This window comes from Peromyscus californicus, unplaced genomic scaffold (genome assembly GCF_007827085.1).
Source record: "Peromyscus californicus insignis strain IS unplaced genomic scaffold, ASM782708v3 Scaffold_5__1_contigs__length_169319896, whole genome shotgun sequence".
Lineage (NCBI taxonomy): Eukaryota > Metazoa > Chordata > Mammalia > Rodentia > Cricetidae > Peromyscus > Peromyscus californicus.
In genome coordinates this window covers 168,298,011-168,319,209 of record NW_026294573.1, presented here as the reverse complement: position 1 = coordinate 168,319,209, position 21,199 = coordinate 168,298,011, and the positions used below count along the sequence as shown (strand labels likewise).

Below are 21,199 nucleotides of genomic sequence, written 5' to 3'. Positions count from 1 at the left end.
ATCTTTAGGGTTGCTCTGTGAGGCATGTGGTATCGTTTAATGGCAACAATCTCTGAGAAGGCAAGTCTGCACACTTGCTCTCCTTGTCTGCAAGTCCTGTGTCCTCTAGCCTTCTAACACCAACAGTTACAGTGTTTCCCTGCACGAGTCCACTCAGTAACCTGAGCATGAAGCCATTGGTCAAATAATGTCCTTTTCTCCTGTTTGTTTTTAGGAGAGGATGGAGGTTCATGATGAGGACACAAAATCTGGGAAGGTGTGGTTGTGTTCCTGTCTCAGTTGTTTGACTTCAAGTGTGGTATTCAGGCTGGAGGGATCAAGATTTTTTTCATAAAACAGGAGTGGTCGTTATAGCACCTACATATGGTTTTGAGATGCTGAAGAGTTAAGACATGGGTTTTCTAGCAGTGTCTGATACATAGGAACCCTCACAGGCCTTTCCCTTGTTATGATTGTTTAATATGATCATATCAAAATGTCTCAGATAGTTTAAAACACTCCGTGATGCTGGTCTGTGGTGAGTAGCTCAGTCTGTGTTTGGCAAGGTTTGTTCATCTGTGTCTGAGACAAAAATAAGTCTAAAATACTGAGGAGTTTTATTTTAGTGAAATGTTTTCATGATTTGTGTGATTTATATTATATCCTGGGTAATGGGCTCTAGGACTATCTGGGAGCTTCAGTTTACAGCAATATGATAATTAACTTCCAAGGAAATTTAAAGAGTAATTGGCAGGATGTAAAAATTCCAAAGTTTTATGTCTGCTTCTATCTGCTGGACAAGTTTTCTCCAAACAGCATTTATTGAGCTAGGTACCCTGTGTGCACATTGTCTCATCTTGCCAATGCCCGAGGAACATACATGATTGTCATCACTGTAGAGATGAAAAAAATCATAGTTACTGAACTAAGGGGAACTAGAGTCCATATGAAGGCACACACTGTTCTATCCTGAAGTGCAAACTCTTTCTGTCGTTCCTTCTGACCATAGTTAGAAGTATAAAAGTAACCCAGACTGAAGCAGTGAGAGGGGAAGGCATGGCCATGTGGCTCTCATGACACTTTTCCTCAGGAAGAAGTCTTGTTAGTAGGACAGGGCCAATAGTACAAGGGCACAAACCCCCTTCGAGGCAGTTCCCTTACCTTCTTTATCTGGCCTGTACTTATTTCACTGATTTTATTTGATTCTTGTTTGTGTTTGTTGAGCATCGATTATGTACAAGGTGGAGTTCTAGAAACCACAGAGTATGAAAAAAAAGTGAAGAAAAGTGTCATACTTTATATCACCATAGACTGAAGATGGAAGTGAACCAGGAAGAAGTCTATGTCATGTCTGGTTATGGGTCGGAGGCAAGTCATGGTCATCATTATAGGCAGAAATAGGAGAGACATGCATATCAGTCCACAAGAGACAAGGAGCATAACTCAGGGGGATTTCTATGTGGAGGTACCACATAGAGTAAACTTTGAAAGAGCTGGAGGGAGAACAGGCTGTACAGAAGACAGTAGGAGGAGGGAGATGAGGAATCATGAACTTTTTAGACCAAGAATGATTCCCTACCAGAAGAAGAGGCTAAATTAGGTTAAGAAGGTTATGTTATTTCTGTGGAGGAAGGAAATCTTTATGATCTCTGTTCTTTAGTTAGTAATACTGGGAAAGGACTCAGTGCTGTATAGATACCATGAAAGCATTTTATTATGGAGATACTACTCCAGTGTGGATATAAAGCCTTAGAGCTCTTTTTTAGGAAGAATGCTTCAACATATCTTGATGCATGCCAATTTCAGATGTAGGAGCCTGAGAAAATATTGGAATCTTTGATGGAAAGTTAAGTTTAGATCAATCAAGATCTGTTCTAAATGTGTATGTATTTAATTTGAAAAACTATGGAGATGCAAGACTGGGCTTTGGGTGAAGGGAAAAAAGGACTCAGTGTGTCAGCTGTACTATGCAGAGTAATAATGATACTGACATTGTAAAGAGAAAAGTGTGCAAGAGATCAGAATCAAGAAGAGACCTCAGGGATGGAAACACCACTGCAGCAGTCAGGAAAAGGAGGCAGGCAGGGAGAGAGAAGTGAGCAGAAGAAATGGTGTTGGAGGCAACAGCAGAAGAGAATGTCAGAAGACAAACGATGATTCACTTAGTTGTAAGTTTTAGGAGTTCCAGGCTTCAGAGGTTGTGTAAGTCAGCCTGCATACTTCAGGGTTCCCCACAACATGAGGCACAGTGTTCACTTGGTGTTCAGTAGCCGTAAAGATCTGTACTGTGTAGAGTTTGAAGACAGTGAAGGACTTAGTATTATAATCAGTAGATACCTGATGCATTGGGAACGTCTAGATTTTGTACTTTAATGGTAAGCAGAGAACTCGCATCGAAGATGAGGACACATAGAACACTTATGTCTCCATGCCATGTGTTCTGTTGGACCATGAATATAAAATTGTCTCAGTTTATAATATGACAAATTGCTATGCAACACCTAGTGTTGAACTTGTACTGGATGTATTTGGCAGCAAGAAGGTGGAGACCATCAATATAGCCATCTCTCAGACCATGTAATTACACTGTGATGGGTGCACAAAATAAGATGGACTGTCAAAGGCTCTACACTATATGGACATGAGGTGCAATTTATCTTGTAACCTAAATATAGCATCCAGTGAGAAAGAATAACAAATAGAAAAAGAGACACAAAACAATAACATCTATGAATATAAACACACTCAGAACAATACTGTCCACATATAACATATGGACATGCGTAGCTAAGGTCATGTTCATGGAGTAGTTGTCTTCTGGAGTCAGTGAGTGAATAAACATGAGAATCACTTTATGAAGTTCCGTGCCGGGTTTATGTGAATTCACACTTTTGTATTACACATGAAAGAAATAAAGGTGTGCATCTGATGAAGGCACGTTTGCAATTTTCAAAAAGCTAAATGCAACAAAAATCCATGCTGTCCCTGAGGAATGACTGTGTAGGCATTATCCTTTATTAAGACCATTGGTATACAAGTTACTTTTTGTTGCTCTGATACAATGCCATGACCAAAAGAAATTCAAAGGAAAACAGTTTATTTTTGCTTACAGTTCCAGAGGAAGAGTCCATAATGGATAAAAGGCCATGGCAGCAGGAGCAGGAATCTGACCTATCACATTTTCATCCACACCCAGAAAGTAGAGAGCAAGCAAGGTTGTCAACCTCTCTAAACAGCATCACCAACTGGGGTCCAAGTGTTCAAATGCATGAACCTATGGACAACATTTCTCATTTAAACCACCACAATTGACAAACTAAATACAGAGGGAACCACACATAGCAACTGTAACATTCACACTTACCACAGTTTACTAATTAGGACTTCAGTCAAGTGTCTCAGGGTGATGCTAATGTGAAAAGGAGAAGGGAGGGACTATAGAAACAGAGATTACAGTGTCCCATATCAGGTTCTAACACAGGAAGGCTTTACATGGTAGAGTTTGAATCTAATACTTGGGACTATAGGCGTCTCCTGTTATATAGTTATATCACTATATATATCATTATACATAACTATAGTTATCTAATTATATTATATCAGTATATATTGAATAGGAATCTAATATTGACATTTGTGTCCTGGCTTAATAATTACATTTATTCTTGTCCTTCATAATGTGTGTTCTAACAACTTTGCTTTCTATTCAGTCAAATAAGATTACCCTTCATTAAAGTCCAACTTGAACATGTCAGAAAGGATATTCCCAATACATGGTGATTGACATAATATATATATATATGATTTGCAGAAACTACAGTTTCCCATGCAGTGATGGTGACATCTGTCCAACTCCCGTTTCTTTGCTCTTTCCAAACTGACATTCATTTAAGTAAGTCAAGCAGTCCCCCACTCCCATAAGGCACCCCACTAAAGGTCTGGGTGACTAATGTTTAGGACTAATATATTTATAATATATACTATATAATAATATTTAGTGTGGTTTTGTCTTAACTGCATTCAACACAAAATTCCATTTGCTGTGCATGTGCTCTAACCTCTCCCTCTTGAACCTGTCTTGGAAAGAACAATGGTTATCTTCATCTTCTGTCTCTGAGATGATTTCCATCTTCTGGATGATGAGTTTGATGAGTTCATGCTGCTTTTCCAAGAGAGAAGTGAGGTCCTTCAGTCTGTAAGAGCACGCATGTGTCAGGAACTTATTTTTAATCCCTTCCCCTTTCTTAGCCCTTATGACTGCAGCAAAGACCAAGGACTAGAAGTGTTCGGCACCAAGTAACGGCTCAGCTTGTAGCCTCATGGTTGCCATCCATTCCTGAAGTTGGAGTGATTGCCCCTAAGTTACAGGACTACTTTGTGACCAGCTGTTGTTTCTAGCTGTTGTTTCCAGCTACTGATATGAAACATGCATAGAAAGGTTAAGCAGCCTTCCCATGGACAGTTACTAAATAGTTGATTAGGAATCTAAACTCAGGTAAACTGTAGAGCCCTCTTGCACATCTCCTGTCCACTAGGTAGCTATTCAAGGGATTCTCCAAATCTTTTTAGGGTTCTGTTATATGAACCCAGTTGGCTCATGAAGAATATAGTTTATGATAATGAACCCAGTAGTAAGGAAATTAACATTTAATTCTCATCCATTTATTCCTTGGATGGCAAACTGGCTGGTGAATGGTCACAAATAGAGTCCTAAAATATGTCTCTTGATTTTCAGTGCATGAGTAATGTCCCTCAATAAAGCCTAATTTCATATATGAGATAAATACCAGTATCATAATGTAACTGTACCCAATTTCCCACATGAAGACAGATGGAGAAATACAAACCTGTATTTCTGTTTCAATATTTCCATTTCCAAACACATGTCAGTGTTTGGTACTTCTTGCCGTGTTTCTTGTGTACAAAGAAAGTAATGAAAAAATCGCTGTGGGTAAAACACAGTAGTTATTAAGGGCGAATTAAATTCAGAACTACTTCATGAGCATGCATCAAAGTTCAGTCCCCAAGTCAGGTTCAGTAGGACAAATTTTCCTAGGTACCACTATGGCCTTACAAAGCTCCTCGTCTACCTGGGAAACAATCAGGCCAAAAGCTACGGTGGTGTCATCCGTAAGAGAAAAATTAAAAAATGCAAATGATACAGAAGGCATAAATGTGAAAGGGACTGTTAAGAAAGGGCTTTGTTGTACCATTTTACAAATTCTCATGAAAAATGCCCATTCTGTATTATGTGCAGTACTGTTCCATATACGAGGTGTTAATTCTTTGAAACTGCACGGCCTCATTATTGATCACAATTTAACTACTGAACCATATTTCCCATATAGACATTTCTGAAGTTAAATTTTAGTAATTTTTTACTTAGTGCTCTCTTTTTTTCTGGTAGCAGGGACAGAACACTGGGCCTTGCATGTACTGAGGAAGCTCTTTAACACTGAGCTGTATTACACCCCAGCTTCACCGAGTGTCTTTTTTTTTTTTCCGAGGCAGGGTTTCTCTGTGTAACTTTGTGCCTTTCCTGGAACTCACGCTGTAGCCCAGACTGGCCTCGAATTCACAAAGATCCGCCTGCCTCACAAGTGCTGCCCGGCTACTGAGTGTCTTTTAAATCAAAGTCGACTAGAGAAGGTCAAGTGTAGATGTGAAATGACCAAGAATGAGATAATTCTAGGAGTCCAGGACACGAAGAAATTCAAGTGAACTATGTTTAGATATAGAGTGGACCAGAGGGGAGAAGAAGAAGTAAGGGGATGTCTTACATAACCAGGATGGTTAGCCCACCTAGACTGATGAATAGTACATGAACTGCAGTAGTGAACCCTAGGGAAACACTGGGACCTTTCCACTGTGGGGAGGAGAGGGTGAAGCATGGCAGAAGTGAAGTTTGGCTTTGGGTGTGCTAGGTTTAAAGACGCTTTGAGACAGACGAATGGAATCTTAAAAGTGGTCAGTTGAATACAGGGGCCTGGACCTCAAAAGTAAGCTCTCAGCTATAGAAATGAATTATGGGTATTCTGGGCTTAGGTGCAACCATGTACAAGATTAGGGGATAGTATGGAGTTAAAACAAAAAAAACTAATGTGCAGAGATTATGATTTTGTGACTACATAAGGTAAAATTAACCTACAAAGAACTCAGGAAGAAGAGTCATAAGATGTGAGCAGCCTGGGTGTGACAGAATTAGGATCTGGAACTTGTGACTTTTAGTGTGGCTCTTCTCTCCTATAATGTACTGGCCTTACTTGGTCTTTAATGATTTTACATGTCTTCTAAAGTAGACATTCTCATATATGTTCTTTATTTTGTGTTCTATATTTGCATTTAGACACACACATCTGCACATAAGTCTACACATAAATGTATGTGGCAAGTGATTAGGAAAAGCAAATGAAGAACACCTGTCCTTTTAGACAGCTACTAAAAGGGTATAGCCTGCCCATCTATCTGCCTGAGCGTACAGGGATGTGATGCTGTGCATAAACAGATGTCTCCTTCCTGACATCCTGATACTTTCATATAATGTGTTGTGCACTTGCAAAAATACAACCACTTCTTTCCCACAGGCAGAGCAGACCCAAAGCCTTCTCAGGGGTACTGCTAAGGTCAGCACAATGAATGAATGTCATATAACATCATTTGGTATGCTCTTCCTTAAGAGTACTTACCAGCATCCTGCCATGCCTGGGTCTGTTCGGATACACGATGGTGGACTTCTGATCTACTTTGCGTAAGTACCAGAGAGGCAACTTTTTCTCTAAGTTGGTATGAAGTTCCACCTAAAATGTATGTTGGGTTTATTAATGAATCATTAATTAGTCTCTGAAACAATCACCTCAAGAGCAAAATAAAAGTGGATTCCCATGTCTGGATTTCTACACAGTGACTGAACTGGCCAGGCTTCCTTCACCTGCCACTTAGCTCAGTCACCTACTTGTCCCTCTCTCGCCTCATCCCCCATGTGGCCAGAGCAATCCACAAGTGAAGTCGAAGAAATGACTGAAGACTTTAATGTTAGCAAGCGGGTGTTTAGTGCTCAGGCAGGGGCTGTAATCCACACTGAAGATACAAAGAAGAATGAGATAGCCTGTATGCTTAGGGTGTTACAACGCCAAGAGTTCAGCACTGCTGGGAAGTTTGAATGGTATGATGTGCTCAGGACAGGAGAGGAAGGATTGCTTAGCTGGGGAGATACAAAGTGAATACACAAATGCAGTTCAATGCACAAAACAAAAGGAAAACAAAAATGCAACTATCACACCTACAATCCTTCTGTGGGTTTCTCTTCGTATATTAGCAGGGCAGAAAGTTTTACCCATGACATATATTGAATATAACTTCTCTTTGGAGACACAGTATTTCATCTCTTTAATGTTTCTGTTTTGAGCTGGTATTTAGTTTAATTCTCATATTGTTTATTAATTTTTTGGCAGTACTGGGGGTCCAACCCAGGCCCTTACACATGCTCAGCTAAGAGCTCCCATAGTCTTCCATGGAATCCTCAATCTTCCATTTTTTTTTTCTGTATTTCTAGCCCTTGGTGTCTCTCTGGATGTGGTGGTTGTGACAACTGTGTAGCAGCACTCGCTTTCTAATCTAAGACCACACTGCTTTCAATACCTAGGATTTCAAAATAGTGAACTATAAAGACATTCCTGAGCAAGGTGCCTCAAATGAAGTGTGCCTCAAGTAAGACACACTCACTATCTGGCTTACCATTTATTTTTATGATGTACACCACCCTTTGCATACTGTAAATTCGTTTCCATTTTAAAAAAGCTATGTTTTCTTGTGCTTTGCTTGCAATTCTGGTCAGATATTTGTTTTGATTTTTATGATAATTTGCTGAAGATCAAGCCCATTGTCTTTCAATGCTAGTCAAAGCCTATACCATAGAGCTACATCTCCAGGCCCTCATTATCCACTGCTCACCATCTCTCCACTAATTTACCCATTCCACAGGCAGCGCAAACACCCAGACAGAAGAGAAGCTATTTTAAAGAGGGACTTCGTCTCTCCCCAGGCCTCTGGCTATAAGACTGTTCAAATATTGGAGTCAACTTCTATTCTGAGAAAAGAAAAAGGTCAGAGCCCTGATGCCAGCCAGGAGAATAGCATGGATGTTAGGAAGACATGTTACTTTGTTTTAACAACCCATAAAACCAGTTTGCAGGACAGTGTGGAGCCAAGGCAAAGATAAATCAATGATGGATGGGATCATGCCTTGACCATGAGTACTTAATTACACGTGCTTCACATGCCAAACTATCAGGAGAGTTTCTGAATGGAACATTTGGGCTGTAATGAGAAAAAAATCTTCATATCAATTGGGTTATGGTGGCACAGGTCTGTAACTCCAGGACTCTGGAGGTTGGGCCAGGCAGATTATGAATTCAAGGCCAAAGTGAGTGACAAAGTGAGTTCAAGATCAGCCTGATAGAACACTCACACCTACACACATATACCTTCACATACACACACAGATACACACATACATACCTACATTCACACCTACACACACATACATATGCATATACATACAAACACATACATACACACTTACACAGATTTATATCCATGCATGTACACACTCATACACACACATGCACATATATGCACATACATAGACACACACAAACACCTATACGTACACACCCATATACACACATATAGAGACACACAAACACATGCACACCTATATACACATACATACAGATACATTCACATATACACACACATACAAACACATATCTACACACACACACACACACACACACACACACACACACACCCTCACACCAATTTGCATTTGGCTTGGCATGTAATTAAGCTCGTTTCTTCAGTTGGCTATAACTTAACCTGATACGAGTTGTCAGTCACTTTCTCAATTTTTCTGAGTAGATTACTGCAGGGTGTTTTTTGATAATCCCTTACCTTTTGATTATAACAAGAACACACAAACAGGTGCAGGTGGCAGTTCTCAATATGGGGAGACATCCATATTAAGTAATGGTGCACTTAGAAAATCAGCTTTCTTATATACAAGTAATCATAAGAGTATTGATTTCAATATGTGTTTAATAATTATCATACTTACCTGCATAGCAATCCTCTTCAGTGATGCATGCTTCTGGACCTCGGCAATGTCCCCAACTGCCAAACCAATCTATAATATGACAAAAGATCAATCATAGCTCAACAAAAAATGCAATTAAGATTGGTCTTACTTTCCATTCAAATGTCAATAATTAAACACCATCGACTAAGTGGTATATAAGCAACTAAACACCATAGGCCAAATGGTGTATAGTCTAAACAATGTGAATTTGTTCTTTGCATTTCTGGGGCCAGGAAATCTAAAATGATATTAGCAGATTCAGTGTTGTACATAGTGTATTTTATATATTCTCAAGGAATAGCAGACAAAAGCATTGTGACAAGTTCCAACGCATCTTTTTCACACAGGTGTGAATCCTGCACATGAGTCCTCTGTCCTTATGATAGAGTCATTCAAAGGCCTGGGAGCTTTTAATACTATTATCTTGATGATTAAACATTCAAACTGTGGCAAGATCTCTGCTAAGTGGAAGAATGAGTGATGGGGATGGAGTCATTGGTTAAGGAAGTCTGTCCAAAAGACCTGACACTTGAACTTTGAAAGATTAGAGTTAACCTCTGGTGGGAGGGTTTTCCATGAAAAAGTAAAAGCTTGCACAAGAGTTCCATAAGCATGAAGGAAAGCGGAAACAGTCCTGGGGAAGATCAAGATGATGGTGAGTCAAGCATACAGATGGGTTTGGGCTGGATTAAGACTTCTAAAGAGTCGTGAAAATGAATTTAATAGGCCCACTTTTAAAACAAAATGATCAACTTTTAATTAGCTATCTCTGTAGTGAAAATGCTTAGGAAGAATTCGGCGGAGAAATGAGATTGTAGACTCTTCCAATGACCGCTATGATAGAGATGAAGTGCCGTGAGGATGTAGGCCACCTAGAGGAAGATGTGGGAGGTAAGAAAGAGCAAAGGTGGGGAGTCCAGAACTAAGACACTTTCCATGATCTGGACACCATGTCTCTGGACCATGGGAACCAGGAGGTGTTAAACCTTATCTTCCTAAGTTTGCCGCCTTCTGTAGTTTCTTGTAGTAACATAAAGCTGACTAATACACCCCAAATACAGAGATGTTAAAGGGGTTAAGAATCCTTGGTATTTGTGGTTGTTTGAAAGAAAATGGCCCTTCAAAAGGAGTGTCACTATTAAGAGGTATGACCACCAGGCGGCAGTGGCACACTCCTTTAATCCCAGCACTCGGGAGGCAGAGGCAGGAGGATCTCTGTGGAGGCCAGCTTGGTCTCCAGAGCGAGATCCAGGACAGGCACCAAAACTACACAGAGAAACCTTGTCTCGAAACCTCCCCCACAAAAAAAGAGGTATGGTCTTGCTGAAGGAAGTGTGTCACTGTGGGGGTGGACCTTGAGGTCTCTTTTTCTCAAGCTTCCCTCAGTGTAACAGTTAGTCAACTTCCTGTTGCCTGAAAGATGTAGCACTCTCAGCTCAAGCACCATGTCTGCCTGCATACTGCCATGCTCCCCTTCGTGATCATAATGGACTGAACCTCTGAAACTGTAAGTGAGCCACCCCAACTAAATGTTTCCTTTACAAGAGTTGCTGTGGCCATGGTGTCTCTTTCCCACAATAGAAAACCCTAAGACAGTATTATTAAATGTTCCAAGTAAAATTAATGGTGTGAGCAATGAGATATCACTTACTAGTAAATTCATGAGAACAATTGGGACAGACATTGTGAAGGCAATAAGTTGCCCAAAGGTCAGGACTGGATATGCCAATTCCTTTCTTAGGAATGGTTCTAGGAAGGCATCTCGATAGTTGATGTCTCCTAGCATCATGCTGAAAGTCTGGATTAAGGAGAGCAATGGAGTGCTGAAGGCATCCTGAGAAAAGAAGAAAAGGAAACAGGGAATTAAAATCTCATATCGTGAAAAAGGGTTTCCAAATGACTAAATGATGAGAATTATACTAAGAATACTTTTAAAATTCACACATGTAACTCTTAAGATACAGTCATGAGAAGTATTATTAACAAACTACAATCATCAAAAGTAAACATAAAACACATTTTGGTGCTTAAATATAAATTTTTGACGAGAGAAAAAAATCTAATAAAATGATACTTTTTCATCAATAAAATCATTTAAAAGATGTATAAGATACAAACTATTCAAATACAGTTATTAATTTACTAGACCATTAAGATTTAAGTATAAATATGTATTTCCAATATTACTAGTAATGATGTCAACCAAAGATGTAAATATCTCACTTGGAAGTTCAGGAGGACGTAAAAGCTGAGGCCAAAAGCCAATAAGAGGAAGATAAACACGCCCGTTGATCTCAACAATGTTTTAAAAATCACCTCCAACATAACAATGAAAATTCCACAGTTCTCAAACCTAGAAAAGCAAAAGTATTAAAGCAGTTGCTCACTCTGGTGTCAAGGGGTGTTTCATTCAGTATTTATCGTCGAATAAGTCAGGTAAGAGGTTTAATAGAGGAGATCACTGAAGCCAGGCATTTTGGAATAAATAAATAAATGCAAACCTGCAAGTAACCAAATCTTCTTTTCAAACTGACTATTGGGCTGCTTCCTCCTCCTCCTCCTCCTCTTCTGTTTTTTTCATTCTTCCTTTTTTCTTTCCTTCTCTGTTTCTCTCTTCCTTCCTTCCTTCCTTCCTCCCTCCCTCCCTCCCTCCCTCCCTCCCTCCCTTCCTTCCTTCCTTCCGTCCTTCCTTCCTTCCTTTTTTTAAATTTGTTTTTTGACAAGGTTTCTCTGTGTAGCCCGGGACAGAGTAATTCTTATTAATGCCATTTTTCTTTGTTTTACTGCTTGACCAAGGGGATGGCAGTTTACTCTAAGTGATTAACAGAAACCCTCACAACCCAAATAAAAGAGAATGAGGCCTGTTGCTTAATAAAGGGATTAGGGACAGAAATTCTGTGATGGCTCAAGTAGAGACCAAGTAAAGGAACTCTTGTGCTGTGGGATGGTCTGTTTGTTAAATTGCTCTGATTGGTCAATAAATAAAACACTGATTGGCCAGTGGCCAGGCAGGAAGTAGGCGGGACAAGGAGAGAGGAGAATTCTGGGAAGTGGAAGGCTGAGTGAGAGAGACACTGCCAGCTGCCACCATGACAAGCAGCATGTGAAGATGCGGGTAAGCCACAAGCCATGTGGCAAGGTATAGATTTATAGAAATGGATTAATTTAAGATGTAAGAATTAGATAGCTAGAAGCCTGAGCCATTAGGCCAAACAGTTTAAGCAATATAAGTCTCTGTGTTTACTTGGTTGGGTCTGAGCGGCTGTGGGACTGGCAGGTGACAGAGATTTGTCCTGACTGTGGGCCAGGCAGGAAAACTCTAGCTACACTCATGTTCTCAGAAGCCCCTAAGACAGGGCACAAAGTACACATTTACATTCATCCATCCTTACAACCCACCCTTAGAATACTACATTGTGATGCTTGGATACACAAGTGCAAGATCTGGCCACTAGTTTGTACTCTTCCTTTGTCAAAGATTCTTTAAAAAAAAAATCACATCATGTAACAAAATTCCACTACTTAATATATACCTGAATCAAAACATCCCTTTGTACTTTATAAACATGTATACATATTATATGTCAATCAAGAAATACAGTTTTTGGAAAATCTGAAAGGAAATTTAGCTATGTTCCCAAAGAGAACCAGAAATGTGGCCAGATCACTGATAGTGCCTGACTTGACTCTACGTTCCTTCTGGGTCACTGCCTTTTCCCAAAGCCCTGTCCTCCCTCTCCACAGGCCCACACCTCAGTCAGCATGACTGCACTGTTTCCAGAGATGTGGATTAAAGTGGGGTTAGCATATCCCTGGAGACCCAGCTTACTGGCTGAAACCTTCAGTAAATTACTCCTATTCAGTGTTTACATTTCGTCTTTGACACAATGCAGATAGTGCCATCTACTTCTTGTTATCATAAACATGTGAAAAAGATGCTTAACTCAACATCAGCAGTTTTGGGACGAGAACTTAGGCCACTTTCTCTCTCTTGAATCATTTACTACTTTTTTAAAAATTAGATTATTTTATTCCCTGTTTTTGTATTACTTTTATTCAATTAATTTAAGTGCTTTAACCCAAAGTAAATTTTTTACCAAACAATGTCCAAGGAAACAAGAGTAGCTAACACTTTCATTTCTGTTTCTGCCAACGTTTGAGCTAGGCTTGTTGATGAAGGCAGATTTGGCACTGAGGGGACTATGGCCATGTCTGGATACTTTTTGGTTGTTACACTAAGGGTGGGGATCTGCATCTAGTGTCCAGTGGGTAGAAATCTGGAATGTTGCAAACTACACAACATGTTGTTGCATAGGCAGAGCTGCTCCCTCTACACAATGACATACACCAAAAATAATTAATGGGTCCCAAAGTGAGGAGTTAAAGCCTCAGTGTACACACTGAGGCCTCCACCCTTCAGGATTAAGATATTAACATCCTCACATTTAAAACGACTGGAGACAGTGAGAAGCAAGTTACAAATTCACATCACTTAAAATAGTCTTTCTTTGATATTAAAAAGGTTTAAAGAATGTAAAAATCATCCAAACTGGTCTTACCTCTGAAGATACAATAGGAAGTTCATCCAGTATAAGAATATTGCTATTGCTCCACATTGCCACTGCATATATGCTGGGATGTTGAGAAACAAGGGCAATACAAAGATGATGCTGGTTGTATAGATAATCCATTCCAGAGCGTTGTTGTAATCCAGGAAGTAATTTCTTTTCTGGATAGAGAAGGGTGGAGAATTACCACATGGAGAAGCCTGGCATCTGTATGCTTTAAAGACAAAGTGTCACATCTGTCATTCTGGAGTGACTTATAATCAGTGCTAGAGTTAGCAAAGGCACTGGCTGTCCTTGTGCTATGGATACCTGATAACTAAGAAAATGCTACATGATTTTCTTTGTTTTCCCTATAAATGGCATATTCCCTCTTAAGGGAACTTTCATTTGTTTGTTTGGTTGGTTTTTTGTTTTTTGTTTCTCAAGACAGGGTTTCTCTTTGTAGCCCTGGCTGTCCTGGAACTTGCTCTGTAGATCAGGCTTGTTTCCAATTCACGGAGATCCACCTGCCTTTGCCTCCCAAGTGCTGGGTTTAAAGGCACGAGCTACCACCACCTGGCTTAAGGGAACTTCTAAAGAACTGCAGATTGGTCTCATAATTCCTGAGATCTTTCTGCCTGTGAGGACACACATTTCTGGCATTGTAAACAAGTCCCACTATAAAGAAGTTTGTGACCTGTGCTAAAAGTTAACCAGAGAACAAAGCCAAAGCATAATGATGTGCTTAGTAGAATATACTAGACATTAAATGTTCCATACCATAGACCATTTAAAAATAAACCAGAAAAAGGGAGATCAACTCTAACCAAGGATTTATATAATGTCATAGTTTTTAAGCTATCATTTGCAATGTTTAGTTAGGAAAATGAAAGAAGATAAGTGAGTCTAAATAATGTGCCCAAAATAATTTAAGGTAAACCAACAATGTGACTTGATTCTCAGGATTGTGACATCTTACTGAAAAAAGAATACACATACATATGAAAGTATTTGTAATGTATAATAGTAAGTGAATACAAATTTTTATTAATGCTATTAGTCTTTAATACAGATATCCATGCACTTACATTATATAACAAAGAAAAATTTCAAAAATGTAATGCTATAAAAGAGATAGGTTTTATAAAAAGTTCAAAAGATATGCTTAGAAATAAAGGATCTCTCTCATTTGCCAATCAAAGAGAAGATCTTCGGATACTTAATAAAATTCTTATGTCTAATCTGCACCTAACAACTCATTATCTTAAAAATAAGAATAAAGTAAAAGAAAGTGCCATGATAAATTTCTGAGTCAGGTATGTGGCACATACAGAAAATCCCAGGATTCCAGAAGTGATGGCAGGAAGATCATGAGTTCAAGGTCAGATTCAGCCAGAGTAAGACCCTCAGCTCAAAAAAAAAAGTTTCCATATTTTATAACAATTCGGTTTTTCAATAAAAAGAAAAACTATTCCTCTTATGGCAATGATTCAAAGATAGGCCTGTTTGAAATGGGGTCGAGAGAAGCTCTTTAAAAATACATTTCCAATTTGAAACTGAATTTATAGTATTACAATTAAAATAACTCTCAGCAAACTATCTTAAATAGTACAAGAGCAAACACGGTGAAGTCCTTCATGATGATCGCAGTGGACTGACAGACCCACCTGGAAGCAGGAATGGTGGGGCGATTCTTCCTCACATGTGCCAGCTAGGCAGAGTGACCTGGCCAAAAATTAGGTGATCTCTACATTTTGAAGTTCCTATATGAGTTAAGTTGTGTGAATTGCACATGACCAATACCATTTAAATAATTGTTTACTAGTTAATTCATACTCTCTATATTAAAATAATTATAGTTTAGAAATACAAACTAAATTATGTACCTGTTGGAAAATTTGGACCACTTCTTTGCAATATCCAAATATACTTGATAAGAAAACAAGAACCATACATATTGTTATTGGAAATGAATTCTGAAACAAAAAAATGTAAGACAAAAAGGATTATAAGGGTTTAAGAATAGACAAATTTTATTTGCATCATAATTTTCCACTAGTAGGTTTTATTTTACTTCTGCTTCACTTTTATGCACTGTCTACAATTTCATTAAACTGAAAATTATCATCATGCCAATACTCATCTCATTAGTAGAGGTTACGTACTCATTTCTTACCCCGATTATTGCATGTTCAAACACTGACAAGTGAATTATGAAGGGACACAGATCTGCAGATCTACATATATTTTAAAAAATTGTGGTAAAGTACACGTTATAAAATTCACTGCTTTATAATTTTTATTGTATGTATTTGTTACTTGTTTTGTGTGTATGGTATGTGCACACATGCATGCCTGCATGCACTCATGCTGTAACATGAAGGCTGAGATCAGAGGACAATTTCAAGAAATGGGTTCCTTCTTCCTATCATTTTGGTCCTGGGTATTAAACTCAGGGCATCAGGCTTGGCAACAAGTGCTTTTAACCACTAATCCATCTCGCTGCCTCCCACCTCACCCCCAATTTGCCATTTTAAAAACTCTATGTCTTAAATACACCTTAACATTTTAAAATATAAATCCTATCATTAAACACATTCACATCATTACATCACCATCATCACTATTTCTAAAGTTTTCCCATTATTTCATTAAAAAAAACTCACACTCACGCAACAGCCCTTCCTATTCCCCTTTCCCTGCCTTCTCCATAATTACAAGTCCATGCTATTTCAGAAAAGTTGTAATTTCTCACATTTAGCATTTTAGCTAGATGTCAATTTCTTTGCAAATTGTCTTATTGACCATTTGTTAATATTTGTTCTCAACCCAAGAAAGTTTTAGAAGAAATTTGTACCACATATAAGTTCTATTAATAATAACCAAAGTCCTGATACGTCATGGTAATGAACTTGTTATTTCTAAAGAAAAACACATTTTTACACATTTCCTTAATTTTAAATGTTGAAGTTTTGAAATACCAGAGTGTTTACTGGATCCAAATTATTACTAGTTTCATTGATGATTCCAGTGGAGTTGAAGGCCATTCCAGGCTTTATTTTGACAACAAGAAGGGTCATGGGTATGAGACCAAGACAATAAGATCCTAGGTTCATCATATGGGCTCTGAAGCCATAAGCACACCTACAAAACAATGAGCACATCACAACTGAGTCATCTCAAAGAAAAATATTTACAGACACCTATGGAAAAAATAGCAATGATCTATTTCGAACATCTATTTTATAAATTCCTTGTATTTTACAACCAAAGTTCTTCCTGTTCACTTTCCTCATTTTCAGAGATAGAATCTCAGTTGCTGAGCAAATGACAATGCAAGTCTCACCAACTCATGGAAAAGTGGTGTTTTCCGTCTATGTGTCATAGCTGCAAATTGAGCCTTTCTGTACGACACCCATATTGTCTCACTGCTTACTAAACTTCATGACCCACGAGGCTAGTTTGTGTCTCACATTAAAAATTACATATTTCAAATCTTAGTGTCAAAGATAACCACAATGATGACAAAATTTGCCTTCAATGCTTGCTCTACTCAAATTCTAAAACATAATAATACCTAAAACAACAACATACCACTGCAATATAATTACTTAGAAGGCTTTGGGTAGAGTTAAAGGGATCATCATTTTAAACAGAAGACTAGTACCCACCATTTCATAAGTAAGTATTCCTTACACACAGGGTGGTTGAGAAGCTCTATGCGGTTATGTTGTACCATGACCTGAAAACAAGGAAAAAGTAATAAAAACACAATGATGTTAAACAGCTTAGGATGAACTGAGCCTTTTGTTTTCTGATTTATGATGTTATTATGGTATTATGAATGCAACATTTGGTTATTTTAGAAATTTTGAGAAGTTCAAACTTTCACAAAAAAGTAAAAATGTGCTGGGTAGTGGTGGCACAGGCTTTTAATCCCAGCACTTGGAAGGCAGAGGCAGGCAGATCTCTGTGAGTTCAAGGCCAGTCTGGTCTACAGAGAGAGCTCCAGGATAGTCAGGACTACACAGAGAAACCCTGTCTCAACATTTCCCCCCTAAAAAAATTCAAGAGAGAGAGAGAGGAGGAGGGAGAGAGAGAGAAAGAGAGATAGATAGATAGATCATTTTTATACAGGTGCAACCACTTGATTTAGTGTGTCTTTTCATCTCTGTCCCAATGATATGGTATAAGCTTGTTAATCTTAAATAGGGTTGCAGTAGAAATAGAAATTATAGATAAATTGGCAAGGGTTTACCCTCATTCTGTGTTTCTAGAAGGAATTTCATCAGTAGGACACATACAAGCAGTTAAAATAATGTGTACATTATAAGATTTTGAGGGTGTTTTAGTAACTATTAGTATCTATTTCAAAATTATATTTTAATTATCACAGAACTATATAATGAGAAATTAATGACCTGGACGGTACAAGAGAACCCACCAGATCCTTTATCATTCACAAAAACACTGATTTTAGCATAATACACAGAGCACATTACCTTGATGAGTAACAGAGACCCCAATTAAAAGGACCCTGCTAGCCAGATGAACATATTACCTACAAAGGCTATTCCCCAGAGAAGATAAATTCTAGAAAAGGCCAAAGTGGAAAATACAGGCTTGGGCAACATTGCAGGTATGGACATTGTACTATGAAACTGTCTCCCCAGAGCTTTTCCATTTCTATCAATCTTGTAGCCAAGCAATTCAGAGTCTGAGTGGAAACAAGTCAGCTAACACAAGCACTAGACTTACATTGAGGACTGTAAGAGGCTCATATCTCACATCCTGGGTAGGTGTTAATTTTTTGGTCATTGCTAGTGGGCACTGAAGATATTTGAAATTATATTCAATCTGTGGAAGACATACATTTAAAATATTAGTCTAATAATTAGTTTAGTAAAGATCTCCAACTACTTCTTTTTAAAATTCTTGTTGAGATTTATTTATTTATTTTAGATGTTCTGGATGTTTTGCCATCATGTATGTCTGCACACTTCATGTGTGCTTAATGTCGACAAATTCCAGAAGAGGGTATTGCATCACCTGGAACCAGAGTGGTGGACAATTGTGAGCCACAAAGAGGGTGCTGAGAATTGAACCTGGGTCTTTAGAAGAGCAGTCAATGCCTTTAAATACTGAGCCATCTGTCTAGTGCCCTGCCACTTCTTCTTGATAAATAAATATGCAAGCTTAAATTTTTGATGAAAGTCAACTGGTGTAACTATTAGTAATTTCAAATGGAGAAAAGGAAATTAAGTTATGACATGCAAATTACAAAAATAAATATATTGCAAAGATATTTTTAATTTCTTTACAGAAATGAGGAAAAAATAGAATTATATGATTTAGGCCCTTGCCTACATAAATGATTTGAGTCACCCCAAATCTAGTGGTTAGATTCATAATCCTGAGAGAAAATGATTGCCATGCTATACTCTCAGAACCAGAAAGGACAGGACATACTAGATAGCTTCATACATGCACGAGAAGCCCCTGGATAACTGTCATGAGACATGAGAATTTTTAGACATTCAATCTTCCCATAAAATATGTAAGTAAATGTAAACACTGAAAATAACACTAAATAATGTCATTAGAAGTAACTAAATATTTGGGAGAAACAGAATGTAAGGAGAATATTCTCTCATAAATAAATAGTGCAATATGAAGCCAATACTCATCATCTACTATACACTGTAGAACTACAGTTATCACCACTTTCATATTTTCAAGGAATTTTTATGAAATGCATGTCAGATTATCTTAATAAAACAACCTTACATGGTAGTCATGACAGGACTTGTCCTCTGTGGAAGGTATCATGCAGAAGTCTAAAAGAACCTTTGAGAAAGAAAACCCAGTTGAGAAATTAGAGGAGCAGATTGTACATGAGAAAGAACTTTATTTTGTGTCTACAATAATATACAAGCTATTCCCATGCTTTCCTCTGCTTCACGATCCTTCTCCAGGAAGAACAATGAATTGGGAGTTTCCTTCTATTGATACTGCTACCCTAGGAAAGGCCATGTTCAGTTAACACCGTGAATTTGCTTCCTGTCGCTAATATGGTCCTTTAGGTTATATGCTCATCTGGAGTGCAGGAGCCTCATAATCATGTTCTGCAGTGCTCATCAAGCCATAGACTGTTATCTTCATTTTTGAATAGACACACATATTGAACAGTATCTTTCTAGTGCAAAGAAGACAATTCCATAAGAATGACCATCTATAACCATTACCACTTAACATTAGAGCAGAGTGTGCAAAAGGGAAGAAGTGGAGTGTGGCACGTGGGAGGGGCTTCTGCACATCGAAGTAGCTGATGTTCAACCTAGTGATTCCTGCTGTCTGAGAAGGCCATCCTGGGTCTTTTGATTTCTATAGGAAGTCAGGTGCCTGTATCCTTAAGGAAAGCATCTTAGGGATACATGTTAGAAAGAAATGCAAATGTGAAGAGCTTTCATTCAGCTATCAAATACCACTGTGTCTCTGCCCTAAACTTGAATTATTTGAAGAAGAAAACTATATTTACAAAATTTTATTACATTATAAGCAATAATGTAATAAATTATTCTTTTTTCTAATATAAATAATTCTTTTTTCTAAGCAGGTTCTCATTAAATATTTATTGGCTATTTTTCCTCATAGAATTTGAAAATTAAAAACTGTGAAGATAGAAACTACTGTTATGAGGTTATGATTGTAAGTGTAAGTCCTCCTACCACACTACATGCCAAGCACATACCCATGAAGCTTTTGCTTTAGGGAGCTTACTTTCATGCACTCAGGAAGGTATTCTACCATTTCCATGGTTGGACATCTGTTGCTTGGAGAATAATGACTGAAAACTTGAAGACACTCATCCCATCTGTAAGGAATTCATAAGAGAAGCACAATAATTAATCATGTTTTTATTGTAGCTGAAACTGAAGATTTCATACTTGCAGTAGAACTCTAACTTTAATTGTGTTCTTAAAGCATCATGTTCACACACTGACTGCAATGGAGACAAGTGAACCAGGAACAATTCATCAATATTACACTAACCCATTAATGGGGATTAGGAATGCAGGTGAGGCCCAGAATAGTTGTTACCATGACTGTTCTGTTTCTTTCTTTAACTGTCTTTTTTTTTTTTTTTTTTTTTTTTTTTTTTTTTTTTTTTTTTTGGTTTTTCAAGACAGGGTTTCTCTGTGTAGCTTTGCGCCTTTCCTGGAACTCACTCTGTAGACCAGGATGGCCTCAAACTCAGAGAGATCCACCTGGCTCTGCCTCCCAAGTGCTGAGATTAAAGGCGTGCGCCACCACCGCCCAGCTCTTTAACTGTCTTTTAAAGAAGGAAAGCCAAGGCCATTGTCTTCTTTCTCTCCTGCAATTCTGACATGCTAAGTCCTTCAGAGGTGATTGTGTTAGGCAGATAAAGTCATGCTCACGTACTTGAATTGGCAACTTGGTATGGCATCCACATTTAACTCATATATATGCATGCATGTGGTGCATTGAGTTAAATTGGAAAAAAAAAAGCATGTAT

The 21,199-nt window shown here is 38.2% G+C and overlaps 1 protein-coding gene across 1 annotated transcript in view; it reads right to left on the bottom strand.

The window, feature by feature from the left end:
- Window positions 1-2,972: 2,972 nt before the first annotated feature.
- Window positions 2,973-21,199, bottom strand: part of Trpa1 (transient receptor potential cation channel subfamily A member 1) — a 45,616-nt gene continuing 27,389 nt past the window's right edge. Inside the window, exons 15-27 of the mRNA XM_052718169.1 lie at window positions 20,443-20,536; window positions 19,450-19,509; window positions 18,421-18,519; window positions 17,334-17,404; window positions 16,644-16,806; window positions 15,549-15,638; window positions 13,675-13,844; window positions 11,339-11,468; window positions 10,767-10,949; window positions 9,095-9,163; window positions 6,666-6,776; window positions 4,827-4,924; window positions 2,973-4,172 (exon numbers count right to left, since the gene is read on the bottom strand). Of these exons, the coding sequence (XP_052574129.1) occupies window positions 3,974-4,172; window positions 4,827-4,924; window positions 6,666-6,776; window positions 9,095-9,163; window positions 10,767-10,949; window positions 11,339-11,468; window positions 13,675-13,844; window positions 15,549-15,638; window positions 16,644-16,806; window positions 17,334-17,404; window positions 18,421-18,519; window positions 19,450-19,509; window positions 20,443-20,536 (1,537 nt within the window). The 3' untranslated portion in view covers window positions 2,973-3,973. The remainder of the gene's footprint in view (window positions 4,173-4,826; window positions 4,925-6,665; window positions 6,777-9,094; window positions 9,164-10,766; window positions 10,950-11,338; window positions 11,469-13,674; window positions 13,845-15,548; window positions 15,639-16,643; window positions 16,807-17,333; window positions 17,405-18,420; window positions 18,520-19,449; window positions 19,510-20,442; window positions 20,537-21,199) is intronic.